Consider the following 25,110-nt stretch of genomic DNA (forward strand, 5'->3'; position numbering starts at 1 on the left):
TTTAAAACATAATAACACCCAATATTAAAATAGTTTATAAAATAGATTAAATACAACACAATTTTTCTACAAATTGCTTAATTTTTTAGGTGCATTCAATGCGCCAAAAATGTTTGTATAGTAATATGTTCAGGCGGGTGACATATTAATGGGGAAAAATAAAAACTGCATAAAATGCCTTCGTAAGGTGGCCACTGCGTACAGCCAGAACAGTTCCATTGCACCTTGAGATTGATTTTACAAGTTTCTAGAATTCTACTATAGGGACAGAATTGAGATCTGCTGACTATGACAGGCAGAGTATAAGATTCTCATTATTTTCATACTTATCAAACTATTCAGCGACCCCTCCCGCCCTATGTTTGGGGGCATTTGTTGTGTTTCTTTCATTTATTGGGTTTCTCCTTGAATTTGTCACCCGTCTCTTTACATATATACATACATACATACATACTTACTTATATACATACCGTATTTTCCAGAGTAACAGTCACCTTTTTTAAACTACTTTGGGAGTATCTGTGATTTATACTCTGGTGTGACTTATATGCCAAAAAACCCGTGTGTTTGTTATTAATAATAATATTAATTATTAATAACGATTATAATAATTACTTAAATTGGGCATCCTCAGGAATGAAAGTCACTAAACAATAATAAAAGAATAAATGCCAATAATAAAAGTACACATTAACAAGAGTAATCTGAGATTTCTAATGTCCGCCAAGGGTTGACGAGGATTCAAAATAAAAAATATGTGATTCACATCGTGACCCGGACTGTACCTGAAATCCTGATCCAGAATCCAGATCCTGATTGCCTCCAAAATTCAGTGGAGTCTTCCATGACCTAATATCGATCTGCGGCGCAAATGTGGTGAGAATCCATGAAGTAGTTTTGAAGTAATCCTTACATTGCAAAAACTGATATCTAAGAAAGTAAAAAAGACTTGTTTAAAGGAAAATTTGACTTATTTTTTGTCTAAATAGAAATAAACATGTCGAGCATTTTCTACATAAGAAAAAATATCCTATTTTGAGAAAATGTTTGCTAGTTTTGAGAATTCTAACCAAGCAAATTTTTCTTACCCCATTGGCAGATTTTTTTGCTTAATACAAAACAATTTGGCTAGATTTTAGGATTATTTGGCTTATTTTGAGAGGTACAGTTTTTGCAGTGTAAAAGCCTATATAAAGTGAAATCTTGATCCACAATCGGAATCCAAATCTGGATCACCCCGAAATTTAATGGAGACTTCCATGGCCTGATATCTATCTGTGGTGAAAATTTCGTCAAAATCCGTGCAGTAGTTTTGACGTAATCCCACTAACATAGAAGACAAATAAATAAATAAACGTCATTGATTTTATTACGTCTTTGGTGGATGTAACAAGCCACAAAACCCCAAATTACAGAGCTGATGATACAGAAAAAAGTTGCGACCTATACTCCAATGTGACTTTTTTCCTCTGGAAAATACGGTGTACTTCCCCTGAGCTGCTAATGTTGTTTGATACACTGAAGTCAGGAACTTACTTTAAAGTTAACGGCGAGCACAGTCTTTTCAAATGTAATACGAGGCCAAAGTACTGAGTGTTTTTGCCAATGTCAGCTATGTGAGCAGATTGCCAGCCAGGCAGGCTGCATTTTAGGACATCCCAGCCCATCCATGTCTCAGTCTAGCTCTGAGAAGACCCCTGTACCTCGCAAGCTCCTGCACCCTCGTTCTCGCCCTGCCTCAGCGATCCTGGACCTGCAGAGGCCCAACCTGGATCTCTACCACCATTATAGCGAGGTGGGCTCTCTGTGTCGACAGAAACGCAGGCCGCCACCTCATACCATGCTGCACTCTCCGGGGCAGAGACGGATGGCTGCTCGCTCCAGGCCTTGCTCTGTCATAGAGACCAGTGAAACTAGGGAGGCAAAGTCTACGGATCTACATCACAGAGTAAGATGTCAAATGACAAACACGGGCATTCATTCATGTACAATTTTACTGTGTAGATTCTAATGGAAATTTACATTCAAATGGCAAGCAGTTCACAAATACCCCCCACACAATGTTAGTGTTGGGAAAAAAAGTACAGTTCAGGAAAGCTCACGAGTATTTTCCACCTATGCTGAGAAATATAGCCGGAGCCCATAATGAATCAAACACACACTGTGGACTTTGAAGGGCAGCCGTGTACTAACCTAGTATTTACACACCACTAACGGTTTACAGCAACAATACACGCATGCGCTGCCCCATTTTTAGAAGCCTGAATTTCAGTGTGCTACGATTTTCTCTTCACTCTGCTTTACTTTCTCTTTCACTCTTTATTTGTCTGTCTTTGTGGCTTCTTTTTCTCTTTCTCTCATTCTTTCTCTGTGGCCAATTTTCTGCCTCATCGCTCCCATAAGCTCTGCCTCTCATCGCCCTAACTCCGAGTCAGTTCATTTTAACCTGAGAGCCCATCTGGTTGGCATGATGTATAGTATCTCATGGTTTGCTGAAGGGCACTCACACACACACACACACACACACACACACACACACACACACACACACACACACACACACACACACACACACACACACACACACACACACACACACACACAAGGAACAATGCACTAGAATAGACTTGCTGGATGTGAAATACAGTAACTCTGCAAAAAAAGGGGGATAGAGCAGTAAGGATGACTTTTTTTTAATGTGAAGGGCAGGCGAGCATGTGGGTTCAACCTTGTTAGTGTGAGTGTGTATGCTGATGTAATTGCATGTGGCACGTGGAGAGTTGATGCAGCTGTGGAGGGTATGCCCTAACTTTTCAGTACCTTTTAGGCCTTGTCTCGCCCTCTGGGTGTATCACCATTGGAGCCCCCACTCAGGGTGTCTCTCCAGCGGTGCAGCTCTCTTCCTCTTCCCCCGAGCACTCTCACTGCCCTGGCACTGCTCCTGCCTCCGTCAGGTATTATTGTATGTCTTTATTATGTAAATTGCTGATTGCATGATGTATCTTAATGTTGATAATCTCTTTACTTGTGTCTGTCCCTCAGACATGGGTCAGTCATCATCAGTACGTTTGAGGTTGGGAAACTCAGGTAGCTGCAGGAGGAGGCTGTTAAGACCTGGTTCAGAACCACTGCAGGTCAATATAGTGAGTCAAACACACAATGTATGAATACAGATTGATCTGGTCACTGCTTTCACTCGTACATTGACTTAATATTGTTTGTCTACTCTGTGCTCTACCTCGGATATTATTCAACTGCATCTTCTTCTTTGTCTTTCGGCTGTTCCCGTTAGGGGTCGCCACAGCAGATCAATCATTTCCATCTCACCTTGTCCTCTGTATCTTCCTCTGTCTCACCAACCACCTGCATGTCCTCTCTCAGCACATCCATAAACCTCCTCTTTGGCCTCCCTCTTCTCCTCCTGCCTGGTGGCTCCATCCTCAGCATCCTTCTCTCTATATACCCTGGGTCCGTCCTCTGCACATGTCCAAACCATCTCAGTCTCGCCTCTCTGACTTTGTCTCCAAACCATCCCACCTGAGCTGTCCCTCTGATGTGTTCATTCCTAATCTTGTCCATTCTTGTCACTCCCAAAGAGAATCTCATCATCTTCAGCTCTGCCACCTGTCTTTTTGTTAGTGCAACCGTCTCTAAACCGTACAACATAGCTGGTCTCACTACTGTCTTGTAAACTTTCCCTGCACAATTCATGTGAATTTAAAAATGTTCATTATTTGTTTTATATAGCAGCTAAAATAGATCCTTGTCATTTGATATTTTATTCATTTAAAAACAAGAAAAAGGGACTTACATTTTTGTGTGCGTCACTGGTCCTTTGATGTCAACAGGTTCCAAACAGTCCAACATGAATTTTAAATAGCAGTCCAATCCAATCCAAAATTCTCAGTCAACTTGCCAAAACTGTCAGATAGTTCAAAAACAATCCTGTCGATGTAGTCCATAGCTGATGCCATGCATCGTGGAAAGACTGCCGTCTGCTTTTCTCAGTCCAAGGAAAAATCGCAACAGAAATGTGTCGATCTCTTTATCCGACAGTGGTTCCAAATCACCTAGAGACCTCCCAGCAAATACTGCAAATGCCTCCAGACGGCTTATGGCGTACTGGATTTCTTTTGTTATGTTAGAAGAATGAGCACCATCAATAAGCTCATTGAAATTGTCGTCCGTCACCAAAACAAGCCCCGCAATGTTTGTTTTAAAACTAAGCACCATTACTGCAAGTGTGAATGCTCGCAGTGGTCACAGCGTGCAATAGCACGAATCGTATAGTACCACATTTGCATGATAAATAGCACCATTGCATTGTAAGTGGAACACATTGGCAAATGGAATGAATAATCCATGTCACGTGACATAAAAACCACCAATCAAATGACAAGGATCTATTCAGTTATTATATAAAAACTGCCTACATTGTACACACACTCTCCCATATACGCATATGACTTTGAGGTGTTTACCTGCTGGATATAAGAATAGGTGTGAAATAGCAGAATGTGTAATTGGGTTCCATAGTGGAATGGATGCAGCATTGCACGACACCAGCTCATGCACCCAGACCTGAACTGCATACTTGAGTATAGCCCTGGTCCCACCAAATAATGAAGGATGAATAATGAGCCACGTAGCGTGTTTTTTTTTTTTTTTTTGGTACAAGTCCAGTTATTCAATCATGGGAGAATAGTGGCTCTGAGAGCCTCTAAGAGGCAAAATATTCGGCTAACGAGGCTCATCTCTGAGAGTAGCGCTAATTTCAAGAAGTTCAAAATTTAGCAACAACAACGTGGGGCAGTTTGTGTATGGGGTACTACAAGGAGAAACAAGGATTTTAGAAGCATGTTTGTGGTGAGGACGAGACTGTTAAAAGCCCATTATCGGAGCACCTGGTGGCTACGAGGACAGGACAGGCTATTTTGAACAGGCTCAGCCCTCTTGTGGACTACAATCCCACCTGCTTTGTGTGCCAGATGCTGTATATAAAATAATTATTTTGTTGCAGACTAATCATTTTCTGTCAGAGCTTGGATGTTGAAAACACCTCAAATCGCTTCTGCAATCACAGAGGGCATTTGGAGCTTTTTTCCACTCTGTCTCGTGCACTGAGGTGGAGAGCATATTTAGAACAGAGTAAAAGGTAATTATTTGTAATGCATTAATAACTTGGTAAAACAGTTGCATGTTCATTCCTTCTTTATAAGCAGCTGTAAAAGTATATTTGGGTGATTCTTTAACTACGGGCACTATTGGCCTTGTAAATGTAATTTCCACCACACCATTGTCTTACAATATAAAGCGCCTTGGGGCAACTGTTTGTTGTGATTTGGCGCTATATACATGTGCTCTGATGTCACTGTTTATCTCCATAGAAACTACCCAAACAATCTTTCATACAAACTGTTTAAAGGGACATTACAGTGTTGTGGTGGAAATTACGGCAATAGTGTTGTTTAATAAAATCACAACAGTTGTATGACATTGAATACCCCAATTATGTTTTGATTATTTTACTGATATTTTATTCAGAGATATTTCAAAACATTAGAAAAAACGTTTCTTTACCATTCATTTTTATCATTGAAGATCAAAAGTCTGGGTGTGGGACAAGCACAAAACGGCAATATTTGCATATAATGATGCTGAAAAAAGGTGAAAAAGTCATCATAGACTACTAGAACAAATTTCTTAACACACTTTCATTGTAAAGATAACTATAAAAGTGTGAAATTTCCCATTTTTTCTGTTTTTCATACAATATGATCAAAGGACATAATAAGTGCCCGTAGTCTAAGAATCACCCGTTTATGATACGTTTAACATTGCGTTATAATGAATCAGATGAGGCACACTCTGAGAGCGCTGATGCAATGACTCGTGCTCAAGACAAGCATTATGCAGACGCGAGCTCGCAAAAGAGCGATTTTGCAGACATTAACGGATGAACACAAAGTTAAAAGTTGGATCATGGTGTCAAAATGACTGTAAGCCATGGAAGAAATAAAGCAAGCGAGAAGAAGCGCAGAGGCGACTGTCCAGGAATGCAGAATGCAAGCGCGCAAAAGAGCAATTTTGCAGACATTAAAGGACGAACACAAAAGTTAAAAGTTGGATGACGGTGTCAAAATAACTGTAAGCCATGGAAGAAATGAAGCAAGCGAGAAGAAGCGCAGAGGCGACTGTCCAGGAATGTAGAATGCAAGCGCACAAAAGAGCGATTTTGCAGACATTAACGGACAAACACAAAATTAAAAGTTGGCTCAAGGTGTCACAATGACTGTAAAGCCGCGGAAGAAATAAAGCCAGCGAGAAGAAGCACGGAGGCGACTATCCAGGAACCCGTGGTTCGGTTCTAGCTGGTCTGGTGCATTTAATGACTCTGAAACACAGGTGAATAGCAACCTGGCGCACAGCACTCACTGGCCAGACTGTGTGACAAGATCTTGAATGGATGCTGTGAATTGAAAACCCACACTTTAAAGGGACAAAGTGTGGGAGGGCTGGAGGTTTGGACCAAACCCATGCCTAAACGTGCACCAACATCGCTTTACATGGCGCTACATGACCATATGTGGCTTGATGTGGAACATATGCGGTAACACGAGTCAATCGAGGCTGGACAGAGCTCAAATGATAAGTCAGTCATGGCTCACTGGAGGCTGATACCTGGCATATGTGAGGTACAGAGAGGCACATAGAGGCGCCTTAGTAGCGAATACGTGATAGATTAAAATGTGGATCTTTCGTCGATGCGTAGCTCATTATTCTGGTTTATTATTTGGTGGAATAGAGGCTTATGATTGATAAAAGATCTCTCCCTGTGATTCTGATAATATGCAGGTAATGAAGCGCTAGTTAAAGTTCCATTACAAGGTAAAGGAACTGATGCATGAAGGTGGTTACTATGTGGCTTAATGGTATCCAGTACTCTTGGCCAACAATTATTCATTCAGAACTGGCCTCACAACATTTTTGATGCTTTTAAAAAATGACAGAAATGCACTGAGACAAATTAAGTAAATAAATGGGATATTACCTTAAATCATTGTCATGTATCTGATGTGCTGGAATATACAGTTGCATAAGAAGTGTAACGTGTCTTTGTCAGTTATATAAAATGAGCTTCAGAGTACATTGGAGTAACACTACTCAGGAAGTTAAACCATGAAGGCATTTCAGAATTGGTGCTTTGATGTGCAGGTGGCCTCGGGGGATTCTAGTGGAAGGAGATGCAGGGTTTGCTGAAACATCCTGACAGGGAGTGAACATTTCTGCGGCTGTGTCCAACAACTATAACCATAGAACTGCAACGCATTCTGTTTGCCACTGTTTACGTTGTTTCCCACATGGAAAATTGTACAGTCTAGGTGGTTTATTTATTTTAATTGTATCTTGATAACTGAAATTCACAGCATTATACAGTGAGGCAAATAAGTATTTGATCTATTGTTGATTTTTCCACCTACAAAGAATGGAGAGATCTGTCATTTGTTTTGTATGTACACTTCAACTGTGAAAGACAGAATCTAAAAATACAATTCAGAAATTTTTTTAAATAATTAATTTACATTTTATTGCATGAAATAAATATTTGATAGAATAGAAAAACAGGCCTTAATATTTGCTACACAAACCTTTGTTTGTAATCACAGAGCTCAGACATTTTCTGTAGTTCTTGACCAAGTTTTCACACACTGCGTCAGGGATTTTGGTCCACTCCTCCATACAGATCTTCTCCCGATCTTTCAGGTTTTGAGTTTCAGCTCCCGCCAAAGATTTTCTATTGTGTTCAGGTCTGGAGACTGGCTAGGCCACTCCAGGATCTTTGTTACTCTGGCTGTGTGTTTTGGGTCACTGTCGTGCTGGAAGACCCAGCTACAGTATAACCAATTTCAAGACTCTTCCTAAGGGTAGGAGGTTGTTTGCCAAAATCTCATGATACATGACCCCATCCATCCTCCCTTCAATACGGTGCAGTCATCCTGTCCACTTTGCAGAAAAGCTCCCCCAAAAATGATGTTTCCACCCTATGCTTCACAGTTGGGACAGTGTTCTTGAGGTTGTTTTCATCCTCCAAACAGGGCAACTGGAGTTGATACCAAAAAAGCTCTGTTGTAGTCTCATCTGACCACATGACCTTCTCCCATGCCTCTTCTGGATCATCCAGATGGTCACTGGTGAACTTCAAATGGGCCTGGACATGTGCTGGCTTGACCAGGGGGACCTTGCTGCCCTGCAGGATTTTAAACCATGACAGCATCATGTGTTACTAATGTAATCTTTGTGACTGTGGTCCCAGCTCTCTTCAGGTCATTGTTCTCAGAAACATCCTTACCCTACGAGGCGAGATCTTGCTTGGACCCCCAGACCGATGAAGACTGACATCAGTCATCTTGTTTCTTTCATTTTCTAATAATTATGCCAGCAGTTCTTGCCTTCTCACCAAGCTGTTTGCCTATTGTCCTGTAGCGCTGTAGAGCTTTCTCTTATCATGCACCTGTTCTGTGGGATCTCCCTGCAACAATAAAACAGTCAGATTCTGTAGAGACTTTCAAGTCCAGACTTAAGACACTTATTTTCCCTTTCATACGGCTAGCATACTGGCATAGTACGTTACTATGCTTTTTACCCTTTTAAAATCATTTTATTAGTAAATGGAGAAGACTGCGGCCTCAACTTTAGCTAAAGTCTGGGTCTTTTAGTGAAGCTTAGGGCTTGTGGCCGACGATCACCTTAGTATTTATTCTGTTTTTCTTGCTGCTTAATGCTGACATGTGATACTGTATTTGTTGTCTTTCTGCAGCCTGATTCTGTTTTTTTTTTTTTTTCTGTTTGAGTTGCGGCTCTATCCAGAGATTGGTGTGGTGTCTTCTTCTGCAGGCCTCCCATCCTGTGCACCAGCATGGACTCCCAAAATTTCATGTATACTCGTATTGTGAATTGTGTCGGCAGCATGGCCCAAGCAGAGGGTCACCCCTTTGAGTCTGGTCTGCTTGAGGTTTCTTCCTCAAATCATCAGAGGGAGATTTTCTTTACCACTGTCACCTGTGTGCTTGCTGTTGGGGTTAGTAAGGTGAGACCTGACTTTGTTTTCATTGTTTTTTGTTGTTTTTTTAAGGATTTTTTCTTTTTTGCATACAACGTAAACAGTTTCTAAATAATCAAAACAAACAAAAAACACAATTTATATATATATATATATATATATATATATATACACACACACACACACACACAGTGGTGGGGACAGATAACCAAAAAATTAACTTCAGTAGCAGATAATCAGATAACTGAAAAGTTATCTTTGATAAAGATAAAACGATAAACCACCCAAAAATGTATCGGAATTTACAGATAACTGATAAATTCCAGTATTGTCTCTGATACATTTGCAACTACTAACAACCTGAATTTGAGTTTTAACACCAGAATCGCTTCTGGTAGCATCAAAAATGACAACAGACCCAAACAATGAGCCGCACTTCTGTCTTTGAACATCTTGCCCCCTGCTGGAAGCTCTTATTTGGGTGATTCTTAGACTATGGGCACTTATTATGTCCTTTGATCATATTGTATGAAAAACAGGAAAAAGGGGAGATTTCACACTTTTATAGTTATCTTTACAATGAAAGTGTTTTAAGAAATTTGTTCTAGTAGTCTGTGATGACTTTTTCACCTTTTTTCAGCATCATTATATGCAAATATTGCCATTTTGTGCTTGTCCCACACCCAGACTTTTGATCTTCAATGATAAAAATGAATGGTAAAAAAACGTTTTTTTTTCTAATGTTTTAAAATATCTCTAAATAAAATATCATTAAAATAATAAAAACATAATTGGGGTATTCAATGTCATCCAACTGTTGTGATTTTTTTAAACAAAATGTAGTTGTCCCACACTATTGCCGTAATTTCCACCACAACACTGTAATGTCCCTTTAAACAGTTTGTATGCAAGATTGTTTGGGTAGTTTCTATGGAGATAAACAGTGACATCAGAGCACATGTATAATACGCCAAATCACAACAAACAGTTGCCCCAAGACACTTTATATTGTAAGGCAATGGTGTGGTGGAAATTACATTTACAAGGCCAGTAGTGCCCGTAGTTAAAGAATCACCCATTTAGTATATGGCTTGCAACCACAAAACCCAACTCTCCCCACAATCACAATGCTCTGGTCAGGAGGAGGTCTTCGAAAATAAAGCAATGCTGAGTTATGGTTTGGTGTATAAATAAATATAAAATGAATACTGATAGAATAACTCCGTTAATGTCAATTCTGTCATTTGTACAAAGTTAAAATATAACATATATCTTTTAATGTTGAATAATGCACTAGTTCTGAAGTTTTGCAACAAACACAGACAGATCGCAAAGGATTCTGGGTAAAATGTGCCTCTGATAAACACTGATTGGTTGAGTCATTCATTATGTAAACCAACACGTTAGTGTGACGTGTGTCATGTGTTGGTGTTTACAGATAAATGTGCTTTTGTAAAATATTCCATTCTTTTATTTGTAAAAACAGGCATTTTTATGGAGCCCTGGAAGTGTCATCACAAAATGTTTTGCATGTGGAGAGAATGTGAACTCATTTTATTATATTGTGTGCACGTTTTATTATATTGTGCACACATTTTATGATGTTATGCGCACGTTTTATTATATTGTGCGCTCGTTTTAAGCATTGTTTGAGTAAAACAAGGGCACGATCTACTTAAATGTAGCCACAATTTGTAAACTCTGCACTCATTATTGTCTTGACACATAAATGTTGGCGATTAGCCAACAAGCCAGCAGACAGTGTCATACATTTCCCCATTAGAAATGGATATGGTCAGAGTGTATCATCATGGTTTGGGCACACAAGGACATATAGAGAACTCCAGCTGCCCAGCATGACATCATCTGGAGTTTAAGCACATTAAAAAGGATGCTGAGGGTGAAGCGTCTCCCCGTCGTGACAATGACAATTTAGGTCATATTACGAAGTTTATTTTGAATGACAGGAAAACGTGCGCACGTTTTATTAATTTGAGAGCACGTTTTATTAATTTGCACACAAATTATCATGGCTAGAAAAAATATCACATTAAGTGACCTCTCCCGGGTTCCATACTCCCATCACGAATTTTTACCTCCGCCAAGGAGGTTATGTTTTCGGTCGAGTTTGTTTGTTTGTCTGTCTGTCTGTTTGTCAGCAGGATAACTCAAAACGTTTTGAACGGATTTTCATGCAATTTTGTGGAGTGGTTGGAAATGACAAGAGGAACAAGTGATTAAATTTTAGTGGTGATCCGGTTCACAATCCGGATCCAGGAAGTTTTTAAAGGATTCTTCACCATTGCGGGATAGGGGGAATTTTGACATTCTAGTTTCTAACTCCACAAAAACAAGGCAGAAAGGCTTGAAAAAATAGGGTGTAACATAATCAAATGTTCTATCAAACAACAAAGTTTGGTGATTATTGGATCCGGATTCCGGATCTGGTGATCCAGAATATGCAAAAATATAGGGAAAATAGAAAATGTGTCAGTGTGAGGTGACAAATGAAGCTAGAGATGCACAACTAACACCAAATTGTAGCTGAATCTGTACTGATTCAGTAAGGTGTCATCAGATTTGATGTAGCTTCAAATGTTATAGAGCTAGATCCAGAAGAAAACCGCCATTACCGAAAAATCGTTTTTATACAGTAACGTTTAAACTAATAAAGACATAAAAGTGATTCCAAGTTCTAGTGGTATGTTTTCATGGTCAAGGATGTCAAATATAAAGTCAAGAAAAGTGTATGTATCATAGTTTTGGTTGTAACACTGAATTGTTGAATAGATCACTGTGCCAAGGAGGGAATCTCTTTAGGGTCAGTGACCCTATGGCCTTGTTAGTAAATGATGTCAAATACAACACACTGCAAAGAGGAAATCCCTCATGACAAACTATACAGGGCTGGGGAGCACAATGAATTTATTAGATGAAGGACTATCATTTGGCATTATTATATTTTAGTGGCAATGAATATCACTATCCAGATTACTTCACTTAACAAAAGCAAAGTGATGAGTCAGCAGTATACTCAGCAGTGGTTAAGTTCTGGTTCAGTGCACATCACTGAACAAAGTACACAAGGTGCAAAACCCACTCCCACGTGTCGATGAATTACGCCTAGGATCCAGAAAACCCAGAGGCTGACATCAGCACCTTACTGTCGCATATATTCTGCTTCGGTGCACTTCACTGAATATACGAGGTCTAATAGATAATAAACCGACCCTTTTATTTATTTTTTTAACTATATGGATTTGAATGACGTGCGATTACACCAATCATGCTTGAACCCTCGTGCGCATGCGTGAGTTTTTTCACGCGTGTCAGTGACGTCATTTCCCTGTGGGCAGGCCTTGAGTGAGATGTGGTCCCGCCCTCTCGGCTGAATTCCTTTGTTTCACATGTTCACAGCAGATACAGCCAGATCCGCATTGGTAGTTGACACAAGTTTTACGCCGGATGCCCTTTCTGATGCAACTCCAGTTTTACCTGGAGAAACACACACAGCCACTGGTGTTCCAAAGAGGTCTTCCATCCAAGTACTAACCAGGTCCTGCACTGCTTAGCTTCTGAAGTCTGAATTGATCAGGCTGACACAGAGCAGATCAGCTGCGACCACAGTCGCAGAGTAATCATGGAAAAAGGAAACTGATCTGATCCGCTGGTTGATTTGGTTAGAACTTACTTGTGTGAAGCGCCTTGGAGCAACTTTGTTGTGATTTGGCGCTATATAAATGAAATAAATTGAATTGAAATAGCCCATCCCGGCCTTGTGTAGGTCTACAGTTTTGTCGCTGATGTAGACAGCTTAGACAGCTCTTTGGTCTTGGCCATGGTGGACAGGTTGGAGTGTGATTGATTGAGTGTATGGATAGGTGTCTTTTATACAGGTAACACGTTCAAACAGGTGCAATTAATACAGATAAAGAGTGCAGAACAGAAGGGCTTCTTAACAAAAAACTAACAGATCTGTGAGAGCCAGAATTCTTGCTGGTTGGTAGGTGATCAAATCCTTATTTCATGCAATAACATGCAAATTAATTATTAAAAAATAATACAATGTGATTTTCTGAATTTTTTATTTATTTTTTTTAGATTCTGTCTCTCACAGTTGAAGTGTACCTACAATAACGGCCCCTTCACACATAGTGCAAATTACCGCACCATGAAACATTGTGCCGACGTGCAGACATACACGATCCCAGTGAGAGGGTACATGCTTTCGAGCAGGAAAACAGTGTGAGGTGCACGACATTGCGCTGCTGCTGTGGAATAAATAAAACATCAGAACCAGCTGCTACCTGTGGAACCACATCATGCCACTGATGTGGAATAAATATAAAAAAAACCCCACATCTGCTGGTGCTTGTCCAGCCGACCCGAACATGTGTCCTGCCTGACACAAGTGTCTTGTGGACGGCGCGCCAGAAATGACAGTGCATCATATGGAACAGAGCGCATGTGGGTGACGTGAAAGTCAGATCGCTCGCTGCGTGTTCTGATCTGATGGTCCGTTTCAGCCTGGGGGCAGCCTGTCAATGGGCTGCAGTGAGCATGCACATGCTCCCTCACTGCAGCCCACAGCATATATCGCCACAGTGATATATGTTTTTATTAATGTCCATGTGATGACAGCAAACAGACATGCGTGTCACAGTGGGCAGTTGTTAGTCCATATCTGTCCAAACTCAGTACGTGTTGTCCAGCTGGGATGTCCAGATCGACAGATCTCCACAGCTGCTTCTGTCGACGACCACACCTCCTGTCAGTTCAGCACACACACCAAAGACACACTCATGGGGAACTTAGACAAATTTTGCTACCAGCGTGACAGTGATTGTCTGGAGACTGTTGTCGTGCCAAGAGTGCGACTGGCCACACATTTTCTAAGTACCAAATGAGCGGTGTTAGATGTTTGCATGTGTCAGCTGGAATTTGGCCGACACCTGCCGCGGGAGCGATTGATGGGTTGGCACAGCGCACATGCTGTTTTCAGCTGCTGGTGTGCACAAATAGTTGTAGCAACAGGTGTACGAGGCGTTCGATGCAGGGACGACTTTACACATTTTGCACAAGATTCCTCCTTCATGCTCACTTTGTACGCACTTCGACCAAACTTCGCACTATGTGTGAAGGGGCCCTAAAAATTACAGACCTTTCCATTCTTTGTCAGTGGGAACAATTGAAAAATCAACAGTGGATCAAATACGCATTTGCCTCATTGTATATATGTTCATGGTTCAAGCTCATCCCTGCCCATTATGCCCAAATCAACATGCAGATTCACCTCAGACCTACTGTGGTGACCCCGTGTGAAACAACTTCAGTGTATATCAGTTTGTTTTTAGAATACGTTATAAGTTGGGTGGGGGAGTACTTTACAAATTTAGATCACAGCAGACTGGCTAATAAGACTGCCATTGCCGTAAGTTAACATTGAAAGCCAGTCTGTCAATTGGGCCACATCGCCTCATGCTGACTGTGAATCTCAGTACGCATGGTGCAAGCTTGGCCAGGTCAAAGTTGATGACTATCCAAAACACACTATAAGGGCCAACAGCAATGTAAATATTGATGATTTTGAGTACTAGGAAGTTAATATTTTGAAAGAAGTTTATAAAACAGAACAAAACAAAAAAACAGGCTAGAAAATAGGTGGGAAGCAGAAGAAAGAACTTGTGGCTTTAGCTACGAAATGCCCCCGTAGTACTAAGTGATATACAGTGAGGGAAATAAGTATTTGAACACCCTGCGATTTTGCAAGTTCTCCCACTTAGAAATCATGGAGGGGTGTGAAATTTTCATCTTAGGTGCATGTCCACTCTGAGAGACATAATCTAAAAAAAAAAATCCGGAATATGTATGATTTTTTTAATAATTTATTTGTATGTTACTGCTGCAAATAAGTATTTGAACACCTACCAACCAGCAAGAATTCTGGCTCTCACAGACCTGTTAATTTTTCTTTAAGAAGCCCTCTTATTCTGCACTCTTTACCTGTTTTAATTGCACCTGTTTGAACTTGTTACCTGTATAAAAGACACCTGTTCACACACTCAGTCAATCACACTCCAACCTGTCCACCATGGCCAAAACCAAAGAGCTGTCTAAGGACACCAGGGACAAAACTGTAGACCTGCACAAGGCTGGGATGGACTACAGGACAACAGGTAAGCAGCTTGGTAGAAGACAACAACTGTTATGAAAGTGGAAGAAACACAAGATGACTGTCAATCTCCCTCGGTCTGGGATTCCATGCAAGATCTCACTTTGTGGGGTAAGGATGATTCTGAGAAAGCTCAGAACTACACAGGAGGACCTGGTCAATGACCTGAAGAGAACTGGGACCACAGTCACAAAGATTACATTAGTAACACATGATGCTGTCATGGTTTAAAATCCTGCAGGGCAGCAAGGTCCCCCTGCTCAAGCCAGCACATGTCCAGGCCCATTTGAAGTTCACCAGTGACCATCTGGATGATCCAGAGGAGGCATGGGAGAAGGTCATGTGGTCAGATGAGACCAGAATAGAGCTTTTTGGAATCAACTCCACTTACCATGTTTAGAGGATGAGAACAACCCCAAGAAAACCATCCCAACCATGAAGCATGGGGGTGGAAACATCATACTCTGGGGGTGCTCTTCCGTAAAGGGGACAGGACGACTGCACCGTATTGAAGGGAGGATGGATGGGGTCCTGTATTGTGAGATTTTGGCAAACAACCTCCTTCCCTCAGTAAGAGCATTGAAGATGGGTCATAGCTGGGTCTTAGAGCATGACAATGACCCCAAACACACAGCCAGGGCAACTAAGGAGGGGCTCCGTAAGAAGCATTTCAAGGTCCTGGAGTGGTCTGGCCAGTCTCCAGACCTGAACTCAATAGAAAATCTTTGGAGGGAGCTGAAACTCCAAACCTGAAAGATTTGGAGAAGATCTGTATGGAGGAGTGGACCAAAATCCCTGCTACAGTGTGTGAAAACTTGGTCAAGAACTACAGGAAATGTTTGACCTCTGTAATTGCAAACAAAGGCTACTGTACCAAATATTAACATTGATTTTCACAGGTGTTCAAATACTTATTTTCAGCAGTAACATACAAATAAATTATTAAAAAAATCATACATTGTGATTTCCAGATTTTTTTTTTTTTAGATTATGTCTCTCACAGTGGACATGCACCTAAGATGAAAATTTCAGACCCCTCCATGATTTCTAACTTGCAAAATTTCCTCACTGTAGACATTACATTATCACATTTTTGGCTGTGTTTATTTGGATAATGTAACAGATAAAAGAAAAAATAATAATATATTGTACTAATTTAGTTGACTCATCACATCCTTCGGGATCTTGCAGTTTTGTTGGAAAAGTGTGTAGGCTGTATGGCAGATCAAAAATGCAATGTGTGGTACCTTGTTTGTACTCGTGTACTGGCCAAATTTGCTTTTTCCACTTTTGCAACCCACTTGTACCATGCATGGAACAATGTGGACCTGGCACGCTGCTTTAACACTGCTTAAAGCTGCTAATTTAACTTTGAGGGTAAGATAGGAATAGATCACACACTCCAGTAATGCAGCTTCTATGCTTTGTTTACTAAAGTGGGTAAACATGAACTTTGACCAGAAGATTTGACATGATTACGGTGCATGTGTGCTGATAAGGCTGATTTGGCTTATCAAAAGTAAAGTGAGTGTATTTGTGCTATCCAGTATTGTCTCGCAGCTTACTGCAAACTATACCTGTCTGATTTTGAAACAGTTTATACTTTGGTATGGCAGAATTTTGTAAAAGATATGAAATTTTTTTGGCCCAAACAGATATGGCTGCAGTCGTTTTTATTTTGGTTGGCCTGTTTGACCAAACAATGGACGACCCAACACTAAATTCAGCTATTTCAATGGGAAATCTAGTCAGGATGTTACTGTTAGGAATGTGTCTGCAAAATTAGTCTCCATGACCTGACTTCAGGGTGTTTGTGTTTTGCTGTAGAGTTTTGGGTGTGTTTAAAAAAACTGTCAGCATTCCTTAAGAGAGATAAGCCACATATGAGAAAACAGTAATTTGTGTTGTTGTGCTGTTGTGTTTCTTTAAAAACAGTGTTGCATCAGTTAAGCTAATCCTGTAGCTTTTGCATTCAACATCACTGTAAGTACTGTATTTTTCGGAGTTTTTTTTTTCCAGTGTTGCAGACCCTGCAATTTACAGTATATTGTGGTGTGATTTATACACCAAAAAAAAAAAATCACAAGTTTGTTATTAATAATAGTAATTATAATTGTTTATATCTGCCTTCCCTAGGAATTAAATTTCCAAACAAAATCAACTCCAATAAACTCCAGTCATAATAAAATGTACACTGCAACAATGCACAAAAATCCCAAATTAAAGAGTTGTTAACACAGAAAAAAAATGAGACTTATAATCTGGTGTGAATTATATATGGTTTTTTCCTCTTCCAGAGCCATTTTTTGACAGGTGCGACTTATACTCCAGTGCAGCCTGTATGCCAGAAAATATGCTATATCGTTTAAAACATTGTCCACTGTCATGTTAACCATCCACTGTTAACCATGAGTCCAAACTTTTTTTTATTATTATTAACAATTTAACAGCAAACAGATAGTTACTCTAGACATTATGATTGCTAATTTGGTATGATGTTGTGCCATCTTAAACTTCAATTTCAATTCAGTTTAATTAGCTTATAATGCACCAAATCACAGCAAAAGCCGTTTCAAGGCGCCTTACACGTAACAATTCAACATAAAAGAATAAAAAATTTCAAATACATAATTAAAAACAGAAGTAAAAGAATAAAACATAAAAAATAAAAAAATATTCATAAGAAAGAGAATAAAAATAGGTTTTCAGTCTTGACTTAAAAATGTCCACGGACTGCCTCACAGTCGCAGGAAGACTGTTCCACAGGGTGGGTGCATGATGAGAAAAGGCTCTTTGACCTGCTGACTTCTTCTTCACCCTGGGAACACAGAGAAGTCCCGCATCTTGTGACTGCAAAGCCCAGGCCGGCACGTAAAGTTCCACCAGATCAGCCAGATAAGATGGCGCCAGTCCATGAACAACTTTATAAGTCACTAACAAAACCTTAAAATCTGCTCTCACAGAGACAAGGAGCCAGTGCAAAGATGCCAAAATGAGTGTGATATGTTCAGACCTTCTGCTACGTGTCAAAAGTCTGGCAGCAGCTTTCTGAACCAGCTGAAGACCCCTAATGCTGGACTGTGGTAACCCTGAAAATAGAACATTACAATAATCTAATCTAGAAGAAACAAAAGCATGAATCAGGGTCTCAGCATTAGGCATGGACAGGATGGGGTGGATCCTCGCTATATTTCGCAGATGTAAAAAAGCAGTCCTAGTAACAACTTCTGATTTTAATTGTGGTTAGCAGACCTGTTACTGCATTATTCCCACCAACTGGAGACGTATGTGTAGTTGCAGTCTGACAAAGCAAAAACTAAAAGTCATGCACTGAAAATGTTATTTTATCAAAACACATACAAGTACATAATGTAAAAGCACTCATTTTGTTCAGTGACCCAGTTCAGAACACCTTACGTATATGATATTATTGGATTATATTTATTGATTATTGCACTTTATTTTCATATTATCATTTATCAAGTTGTTCTACCAATGAATATGGCTTCTTACACCCAAGCCATATTCATTGGTAAATGAATCAACTTTTTAATCAAACTACGCTGTTCTTCTGAACAATGTCTTGAACGTCTCATTTTCCTCAGGCTTTCAAAGAGAAAAGCATGTTCAGCAGGTGCTGGCTTCATCCTTACATAGGGGACACCTGATTCACACCTGTTTGTTCCACAAAATTGATGAACTCACTGACTGAATGCCACACTACTATTATTGTGAACACCCCCTTTTCTACTTTTTTTTTTTACTAATAGCCCAATTTCATAGCCTTAAGAGTGTGCATATCATGAATGCTTGGTCTTGTTGGATTTGTGAGAATCTACTGAATCTACTGGTACCTTGTTTCCCATGTAACAATAAGAAATATACTCAAAACCTGGATTCATCTTTTTAGTCACATAGTACTACTATTATTCTGAACACTACTGTACAGTGCAAAAGTGTTGATAACTGGAAATAAACAGTTGTTTGGATCCTGTATAAATGTTTATTTAGCTTTAAATCAGCATTTGCTGTGTTGTATCCTGAAAACTAACAAGCTGTAGAAATTCTACAAATGTAAACCAGCATTTAACAGCAGAGACACAAACAGAGACAAAATTAGGCTGGAGTTTAATTAATCCACAATGGCAACACATTAGGCAGACCTGATTATGGATCACTAAATCACTGCTTTGCAATCACAGAAGTGAGTTTTGTCAACTTGTTTTAAGGCACATGTAACAGCGATTACAGTCAAGCTGTTATTCAATAATGGAAATTTAATGCACCTTCTTCACATTTAATTAAAGAGCTTTTTAGACTCTTTGAATCGTAAGTATATCAAAATTTTACTGCAGTACATTTATTCAGAACTTTTCCTGAGCTCAGAAATATACTATTACTGATATTGCTTATAGCTTGTGTCTAATAACTGTGTTCTTTTGAAATAACTGCGTATTTGCCATTGCACCTGCAAACATCCATCTGTCAGTCGATCTTATAAGTGCAGCATCTCCAAAACCAGTTGGTTGATTTCACTGAAACATTACACAGGTTTGTCCTTCATATGGTGGCACACTTTATGAAGATGTGCATAAAGATGGACAATTTTACTTTAATTAATGAATTCAATCATACTTAATCATAATTGAATTATACTATATGATTGTGATTTCGTATGTCCAGTGGCTAAACTGCTTTATGGACCTGTAACTCCCCACACTGGTAACGCACCATGTGATGATGTGCATAAGGGAGATTTCCAGCTTTAAAAGGTTCTAAGGATCCACCAATCAAATGACAAAGATCTATTAAGGTATCATAAGATCTCCCTTATGCACATCACCATCCAAGCAATGAGACAAATAATCACTGTATTTGTCCTGTTGCGTGGATGATGTCACTACCATACATTTGTGGTCCTATCTGTGCATTTTTCTTCCATCCGTTGCACACCATTGCATGTCTCCATGATGCTGCAATGCCCTTGAAGTGTAAATTCAACAAGATCGCACAACTCCATTAGCTTCTTGCAAAATGCTTCCATGATGAGAAAGCTCAATCTAACATCTGCAGTTTTCACAAGGAGATCTTGAGCAGCTGTTGAAGCACTGTCAGTTGAAAAACTGGACAAGCTTTCATTGAATTGAAGAAAGCAGTCATGTGCTGCATACACACTGCTTAGCTCCTCAGGACAGAGGCTCTTACTGTTGCTGAAGTCGGCATAGTCTCAGCGAGTGATCTGCTGGGTCCTGTCATCCTCTGTTTTCTGCTCCTAGAAGCACCATTGTAATTATAAGTAAAATATGAAATAATGCAGATCTATTAAGGTGTCATGTAAAACAAATAATGAATGTTTTCATTCGTGCATGCAATTTGTGCACGCCTGATGCCTCGTGGACTGGTATGTTCCATCTTTCAGCTCATGCAAACATTCTTAAGGGCCCCTTCACACATAACATGACGTTGGGCGAAAGAAGCAGAAACTGGAAGAAAATCCGTAAAAATGGGGAACCGCGAAACATTTCACCTGCTGTCAGGAGGGACACACGGTCGGACAGGTATGCACGAACACAGTGTGAGCGGATGGAATGTGTGGCACGTCATCACACCTGCTGGAGAAAAAAAATAAAAATCACACACCATAAAAAAAACGCCGCAATTTCTTGAATTCCTCTTATTGAGCGGACAATACAAGTATGAACCTTCTGTCCCTCTGTAGATGACCCATGGTCATAGACGTCATCATGAAATGACATGAATGAAACAGTACGCACTTATCATGTCCACATCTGTTGGCCCGGCGTGTCCAGCCAGCCCCGCGTGCATGTCCAGTGAACAGCGCGCTGAAGGAGAGACACCTCATCATGTGGACCATAGCTCACTTGGGTGACATGACATTCAGATCACCAGTGCTCACATGATCAGATGGCCCTTTTCACATGGAGGAACCTGCCGGTGTGCACGCTGAGAGGCCGCTCCAGCCCATGAGGATGTGAGGACAGCAAGCACACGCATGCGCCTCATGGTGTAAAGTTGTAATGTTATGTCCTTCAAAACACGGTACGTGTTCTCCAGCTGTGACTCGCAGGTCCAGAGATCTAAACAGTTCCTGCTGTGTGCGGCCACTCCCACCTATTCGTTCAGCCCACAGAACAAAGTGTCACTCTCTCTTTCTGTGTTCTGTGATTAATTATTTTACTTATTTGTTATGTAATTGTGTATGTAGTTATTGTAGTATTTATTTATATACTGACACACATGCACGTCACATGTGTTGGGGGCGGGGGAGCACGATACGCACACAAGCCACATGTGTTGGGGCGGGGGAGCATGATACACACACAAGCCATGTGTGGGGGGAGAGTTCAGGACAGCCACACCTATGGGTGTTCCTTGGTGACACCACAGTTGTGGGGCACTTAGACAATTTTCACAAACAGCTCACATGTGGTCAGCTGCTGTCTACTATCGTACCAGGAACACGAATAGCCCTGCCTTTTCTAAGTGTCCAACAAGAGCAAGGGCGCAATTTAGAACAAGCAATTGGGGGGAACAAAGTGCGAGGCCCAAAGGGCTGAAGCCCATAGGCCGGGGGTCTGGGGGGCACTTTAGGCCCCCAGAAGCCAACAGTTTCTAGATGAGCTCAGATGCATTCTGAGCATCCAGAACAGTAATTTCAATGTTTTGAGAAGACCATAAAGTGGACACCATTTGACTTATACAATTTGAAACTGTGGATATAAGTACTTTATTCTGAGAATAGCAAGCATTGATTTTATTCACATCCTGGTGTAAATAAGGTATCACCACATGTGTAGAACTCAAAAAGAATGATAGATTGAGTTCTCATTAAAAAAACAACTGCAATGTGCTAAAATATATTCATAAATATGAAAGAGCTGTTGTGAAAGTGTAGTGACACGGACCCACAACAGGGGGCGCAAATGAACGGTCAATAGATGAGCCAAAAGGTAACAATTTAATGTTGTGAAACGTGCACAACGAACATACAAACAATCTCAGAATATAATTACAGTCAAATTACAAAGGTGACGTGTGGGCAGGCTCGAGGATAGAAGACGTCTGTCCTGAGAAGAGCCGGAACCACACGATTTCCGCCCCCACAGAACCTGGTGAATACTGGAGCCGCCAAGTCCCGAATTCCCAGGTGATCACCGTCCCCGACTGTCGGATCTGGTACTGCTGGCGAAGAACAAAGACAGTCAAGTGTGGGTGTGTGTACACCCAGTAACAACAGCGGTGGGAATGCCACCTCCACCTCTCACTCAATATGTTGCAGAGTACCGCAGTGATTCCTCAGGGGAAAAGAGTGCCGTCCTGCACTCACTCAGCCTCCACAGAAAAAGGAACCGGTACTCCTGCAAACACTCACAATATACAGATATATTGCAAAAGACACAAACGGCTGAGGATATTACCTCCAATGAAGTATGATATCTCGGCGATGAGGTGGAGATGACGTCTGGTCTTTATGGAGTGCGATGATGAAGAATGTGTGACAGCTGTCAGGAATTAATGAGTGACAGCTGTCACTCCCGGCTGTGTCCGTGGCGGCAGCGCCCTCTTGTGCCTGAAGCCCGCACTTCAGGCAGGGCGCCCTTTGGTGGTGGGCCAGCAGTACATCCTCTTCTGGCGGCCCACACAACAGGACCCCCCCCTCAACGGGCGCCTCCTGGCGCCCGACCAGGCTTGTCCGGGTGTCTGCGGTAGAAATCGGCCAGGAGGGCCGGGTCCAGGATGAAGCTCCTCTTCACCCAGGAGCGTTCTTCGGGTCCATACCCTTCCCAGTCCACCAAATACTGGAACCCCCGGCCCATTCGACGGACGTCCAGGAGCCGGCGCACTGTCCAAGCCGGCTCCCCGTCAATGATCCGGGCAGGAGGCGGCGCCGGACCGGGAGCACAGAGGGGTGAGGTGTGGTGAGGCTTGAGTCTGGACACATGAAAAACCGGGTGGATCCGCAGTGAAGCTGGGAGTCGGAGCTTCACTGCGGCAGGACTGAGGATTTTGAGGATCTTGAAAGGTCCAATGTACCGGTCCTTCAACTTGGGGGAGTCCACTTGGAGGGGGATGTCCTTCGTGGACAGCCACACCTCCTGCCCAGGCTGGTAAGCAGGGGCCGGGGATCGCCGGCAGTCTGCATGGGTCTTCGCCCTCGTCCGGGCCTTCAACAAGGCAGAACGGGCGGAGCGCCACACCCGACGGCACTTCCGCAGGTGGGCCTGGACCGAGGGCACACCGACCTCTCCCTCCACCACGGGGAACAACGGAGGCTGATACCCCAAACACACCTCAAATGGGGAGAGGCCGGTGGCGGAAGACACCTGGCTGTTATGCGCATACTCGATCCAGGCCAGACGGTTACTCCAGGCCGTCGGGTGCGTGGATGTGATGCAGCGGAGGGTCTGTTCCAGTTCCTGGTTGGCCCGCTCTGCCTGTCCGTTCGTCTGTGGATGGTACCCGGACGAGAGGCTCACGGTGGCCCCCAGTTCCCTGCAGAAGCTCCTCCAGACGTGTGAGGAGAACTGGGGACCACGATCTGAGACGATGTCGGTGGGTATCCCATGCAGATGGACAACATGGTGGACCAGGAGGTCTGCTGTCTCCTGGGCTGTTGGGAGCTTCGGGAGGGCCACGAAGTGGGCCACCTTGGAGAATCGGTCCACTATCGTGAAGATGGTGGTGTTGCCCTGGGACGGCGGGAGGCCCGTGACGAAATCCAGGCCGATGTGGGACCAGGGGCGATGAGGCACAGGAAGCGGTTGGAGTAGTCCTTGGGCCTTCCTGTGGTCAGCCTTGCCCCTGGCACAGGTGGTGCAGGCCTGGATATACTCCTGGACGTCGGCCTCCATAGACGCCCACCAGAAGCGCTGCCGGACAACTGCCACGGTCCTTCGCACCCCTGGATGACAGGAGAGCTTGGAACCGTGACAGAAGTCCAAGACTGCAGCTCTGGCCTCTGGTGGGACGTATAAACGGTTCTTCGGACCTGTACCTGGATCCGGGCTCCGTGCCAGGGCCTCCCGGACGATCTTCTCCACGTCCCAGGTAAGGGTGGCCACGATAGTGGACTCCAGCAGGATGGGCTCCGGTGGATCCGACAGTGCAGTTTTGACCTCCTCTTCATGTACCCGGGACAAGGCATCCGACCTCTGGTTCTTGGTCCCGGGGCGATAGGTGATCCGGAAGTCAAAACGCCCGAAGAACAGTGACCAGCGGGCTTGGCGGTCCTGATATACTCCAGGTTCCGATGGTCAGTGAAAACCGTGAACGGCACAGACGCTCCCTCCAACAGGTGTCTCCACTCCTCAAGAGCCTCTTTCACCGCAAGGAGTTCTCGATTGCCGACGTCATAGTTCCGTTCAGCCGGGGTCAACCTGCGTGAAAAGTAGGCACACGGGTGAAGAACCTTATCGGTCTCTCCGCTCTGGGACAGCATGGCTCCTATCCCTGAGTCAGAGGCGTCCACTTCAACCACGAACTGGCGGCTAGGGTCGGGCTGCACCAAAACTGGCGCAGTAGAGAACCGTCGTTTCAACTCCTTGAACGCGGCTTCGCACCGATCCGACCAGGTGAAGGGGACTTTGGAGAGGTCAGGGCTGTCAGGGGGCTAACTACCTGACTGTAGCCCTTAATGAACCTCCTATAGAAATTAGCGAAGCCGAGGAACTGTTGCAGCTTCCTACGGCTTGTTGGTTGGGGCCAATCTCTCACCGCCGCAACCTTGGCCGGATCAGGGACGACGGAGTTAGAGGAGATGATAAACCCCAGGAAGGACAAAGACGTGCGGTGAAACTCGCACTTCTCGCCCTTCACAAACAGTCGGTTCTCTAATAACCGCTGCAGGACCTGACGT

At 42.5% G+C, this 25,110-nt stretch overlaps 1 protein-coding gene across 5 annotated transcripts in view; it reads left to right on the forward strand.

Annotated features, from left to right (window-relative positions):
* LOC117519628 (rho guanine nucleotide exchange factor 9) overlaps positions 1-25,110 on the forward strand; it is a 148,717-nt gene that overhangs the window by 6,468 nt on the left and 117,139 nt on the right. For 2 of the 5 annotated variants that reach the window (XM_034180898.1, XM_034180899.1), the window contains exons 1-3: positions 1,655-1,948; positions 2,828-2,954; positions 3,043-3,143. In XM_034180898.1, coding sequence (XP_034036789.1) covers positions 1,670-1,948; positions 2,828-2,954; positions 3,043-3,143 — 507 coding nt within the window. In that variant the 5' untranslated portion in view covers positions 1,655-1,669. Of the gene's footprint in view, positions 1-1,522; positions 1,949-2,827; positions 2,955-3,042; positions 3,144-25,110 lie in introns of those variants that run through there. The other 3 variants (XM_034180902.1, XM_034180900.1, XM_034180901.1) reach the window with 3 other exon arrangements.

The sequence above is a fragment of the Thalassophryne amazonica genome, chromosome 11 (genome assembly GCF_902500255.1).
Source record: "Thalassophryne amazonica chromosome 11, fThaAma1.1, whole genome shotgun sequence".
Lineage (NCBI taxonomy): Eukaryota > Metazoa > Chordata > Actinopteri > Batrachoidiformes > Batrachoididae > Thalassophryne > Thalassophryne amazonica.